At 44.0% G+C, this 3,371-nt stretch overlaps 2 protein-coding genes across 2 annotated transcripts in view; both read right to left on the bottom strand.

Annotated features, from left to right (window-relative positions):
• The window catches only part of LOC128517163 (voltage-gated potassium channel subunit beta-2), a 33,564-nt gene extending 33,017 nt beyond the window's left edge, over nt 1–547 (bottom strand). The window contains exon 1 of the mRNA XM_053490964.1: nt 1–547. This exon is cut by the window's left edge and continues 290 nt beyond it. Coding sequence (XP_053346939.1) covers nt 1–3 — 3 coding nt within the window. The 5' untranslated portion in view covers nt 4–547.
• The window catches only part of LOC128517161 (beta-enolase), a 95,157-nt gene extending 92,000 nt beyond the window's left edge, over nt 1–3,157 (bottom strand). Inside the window, exon 1 of the mRNA XM_053490963.1 lies at nt 3,137–3,157. The gene's annotated coding sequence lies outside the window, so the exon portion shown is untranslated. The remainder of the gene's footprint in view (nt 1–3,136) is intronic.
• Between the last annotated feature and the right edge of the window lie 214 nt (nt 3,158–3,371).

The raw sequence follows: 3,371 nt of genomic DNA, 5'->3' as shown, positions 1-3,371 counted from the left end.
CATCCTCACCGCCGGTCACACACACGGACACGGAGGGACTGCGGGAATGCGCGTGTGTGTGCGTGTGTGTGTGTGTCTGCAGGTCCGTCTCGCCCGCTTGTGTTTCAGATTCTGCAGTAGTGTGTGTGTGTGTGTGTGTGTGTGTGTGTGTGCGCAACAGAAAATGTCCAGCTGTGGTTCCCAGACGGTCAGCCAGCGCGCGCCTGGAACTCCGCCGTGTCCGCGTCACTCAGCGCTCGCGCTTCTCTCCCGGTGTGTCGCTCGCGCTCCTCCGCCGCGCGCATTCTTTACACCGCGCGCGCTCCCGGTTCAGGAGAAATCATTTCTTTATCCCTCCGCGTGCTGGAATAATAATAATAATAATGCGCCACACACACACACACACACTCCCGCCGCAGACACGGTGTGCACGAGCGCGTGAGATCCTCACGGAGCCGGTTCGTGCGCGCGGCGCTTCATCCACCAAACGGGCGTGAGCCGAGTAAGTCCACGCGCTCAACTCTCTCTCACACACGCGCGCGCGCGCTGTTGCGGGAAAAACCACTCTCTCACGCGACACTGATGCTGACTCGCCCGGTGAACCGGCTCGCGCTGTGTTTATGCTGAGCACTGATTACCATGGTGATGGACGCCCCGCCCACGACCCCCCCCCCCCCCCGCCGCCGAGCCGATTCATCATAAATAGATATAAATATATAAAGAGTGTAAATCTCACACTAGGGTTAATCCGCGTCACTGTCGGTTAAAGGGTTTGTAGAAACAGTTAAAAGGTTAAACTGATGATCTTTAATATAATCAGTGATTATATTATTATTATTATTATTATTATTATTATGGTTGTACTTCTTTGGTCCTCAGACAAAATACACTCCCTGTTTAAAGTGGATGATTAAATCCAGCTCTTAACATCAGGTTTACTCAACCCTTCAGCCGTAACTCTGTTCTCTCAGTTCGGGTGTCACATTCTCCCACCTCGGACCGATGCGGGTGTGTCTGTGTCCTCCAGTGATCCATGTTTTATCTCATAGTCCAACAAGACTGCGGTTTCGGATCATATGAGACAAACTGGTTTAAAACGTCCTGCAGGAGGAATAAACGTACAATAATCCGTCCATTTATCTTTGAAGGTTCAGTTTTCGAAAGTTACAGACCAAAGCAAGCAGTGTTGTGCAGTTGTTTGTGTTTTGTAAGGATTTGGGCGCCGTGTAGAGGCATCACGGTTGTTTCTCGCTCTTCCATACTCTTTGTATTTGGACTAAATGATCACGCTGATTGGCTCTGCTGAGTGACGCAAAAGCTCTGTATTTGCCAGAAAAAGCAAAAGCTGTGAGGTAAACTGGCACAAAACTGCTCACAACTTCCCTTCTACATTTTAATTTAATTTATGTCACAGATTTACCATCAGGCAGATACCAAAGGACTGGCAAAGTTTCCTTAAATTCTGTCGAACCCAGTTTTGCATGATGCTGTGACAAATTCGGCTGGACACACTGACACACTGACAGACAGGCAGACAGACAGACATCCCTCTGAGACTGGTTCCTGATCCTCCAGTGTATGAAACATGAAGATCTCACTGAGAGTGAGTTCTGACCAACGTACAGACAAAACCTCTCTGTTATTCATATAGACTAAACTAATAGTTTTAGTATGTTAGTTATTTTACTATAAGCATCCATATAACTCTTTTTTTATTTCTCTATCTCTCTGTCTCTCTCTCTCTACCACACTCTTAATTTCATTTCTTTCTTTCTTTCTTTCTTTCTTTCTTTTCCACTCATCTGTTCTCTATATTATTTACTTTCTCCTTAAACATCATTTGCTTTCTTCTGTTTCTCATCATTTATTCCTCTTTTCACCTCCTTTCTCTTTCTTTCACAATCAAAAATATTCTTGCTTTTCTTTGTTTATTATCATTTTCACTCCTTATACACTTCATACCCTGTAAACCACACACACACACACACACACACACACACTCTCTCTCTATCTAGGGGATGAGATAATGGTGCACATGCTGTCCACTTAAATGGATTTATACAGTAAAGATCAACAGAAGATCAATAACGCACCCTTTAGGCTGTTGTGGGCTTTAAGTGCATTGTCAGAACTTAGCCTTTAAACTCACACACACTGCACTGTGTCTTTAGTTGTCAGTGTTTTTTTCCATCAGTTTATGATGCTGTGTTTCGTTTAATAAATAATGACGAGTTGTATTTTATCCATTTATAGTTACAGTTAATCTGAAGTTTGTCATGTGACTGAGAAACCACCAAGCTGGGGAAACTCCTCTGTCCTGGACACAGCTCTGACACTGGAGACTCCTTCCACACACACACACACACACACTCCTCAACATATAAATGTCAGATGCATTCATATACAGTAAATCAGATTTTGCTATAAAAAATGATAACATTCGAGTGAGCGCAATAATAAACACATTCCTGGCCAATCAGAGCGCAGTGACAGAGAAACATGACGTGCCGCAGACCTGAACAGCAGGAAGGCGAAACCCTGCCGTGTAACTCCGACACGGCCAGCGTGAGTGAGATGTCAGATTAGTGCTTCAGGGAAAACAGATGTGTTTCTCAGGGTGCAGGAGGATTCACAGGGATTTACAGCAGCCAATGAGGGCCGAGCTGTGGTCCGGATCCAGCCAATCAGAGAGCTGCTTTTCTATGCAGTGAAGAGAGGGAGAGAGGGATGGAGAAAAGGACAGAGAGAATGCAAGAGAGTCAGGAGGAGAAGAAAAGGGGAAATAAAGATATTTTTTACATCTTTTGCTGCTTTTTGTTTTGTATTCAGTATCACACACACACACACACATGACAGAGTTTGGGAATAAACAAATGAGTTGTTTTAAGGTGAACTAAAGAAAGGGGTGATCTCTCTCTCTCTCTCTCTCTCTCTCTCTATTAGAGCACACTGGAAGGTAAAATTCCCTGACAGACAGGTAGAGGTTACACAAGGTCATACGTCTGTCTCAGGGCTGTTGCCCCGCTGTGACATCACCTCCAACATCATCTTTATAATAAACTCTGAAGCAGGGGTTCTCATGAGGCGCGGGTTAAATCTACAGAGACTGTGAGAATAATTTAATAAGTCTGCACAAGGTAGATCCAACCTGAATTACCTCAGTGTGTGTGTGTGTGTCCACGTATTTGCCTGTAAGGAATGTCCTACTAAGGACATAATTAAGATATCATTAATAACTAATTGGCAGGAAATGATAAAAGTAGGTCTGCACAGATATTGGGAAAAGTAGGATAAAACAAAAATAAGACAAAAAAAATCTCTTGTTCTAATTTAAAACTTTAGGCTGTAAATAAAATGTCCAAATCGCCTCTTTTATTTCAAACTTAGTAATC

This window comes from Clarias gariepinus, unplaced genomic scaffold (genome assembly GCF_024256425.1).
Source record: "Clarias gariepinus isolate MV-2021 ecotype Netherlands unplaced genomic scaffold, CGAR_prim_01v2 scaffold_37, whole genome shotgun sequence".
In the NCBI taxonomy this organism is placed as follows: domain Eukaryota; kingdom Metazoa; phylum Chordata; class Actinopteri; order Siluriformes; family Clariidae; genus Clarias; species Clarias gariepinus.
The sequence above is the reverse complement of the archived record's forward strand: the minus strand, read 5'-3'. Positions and strand labels throughout refer to the sequence as shown.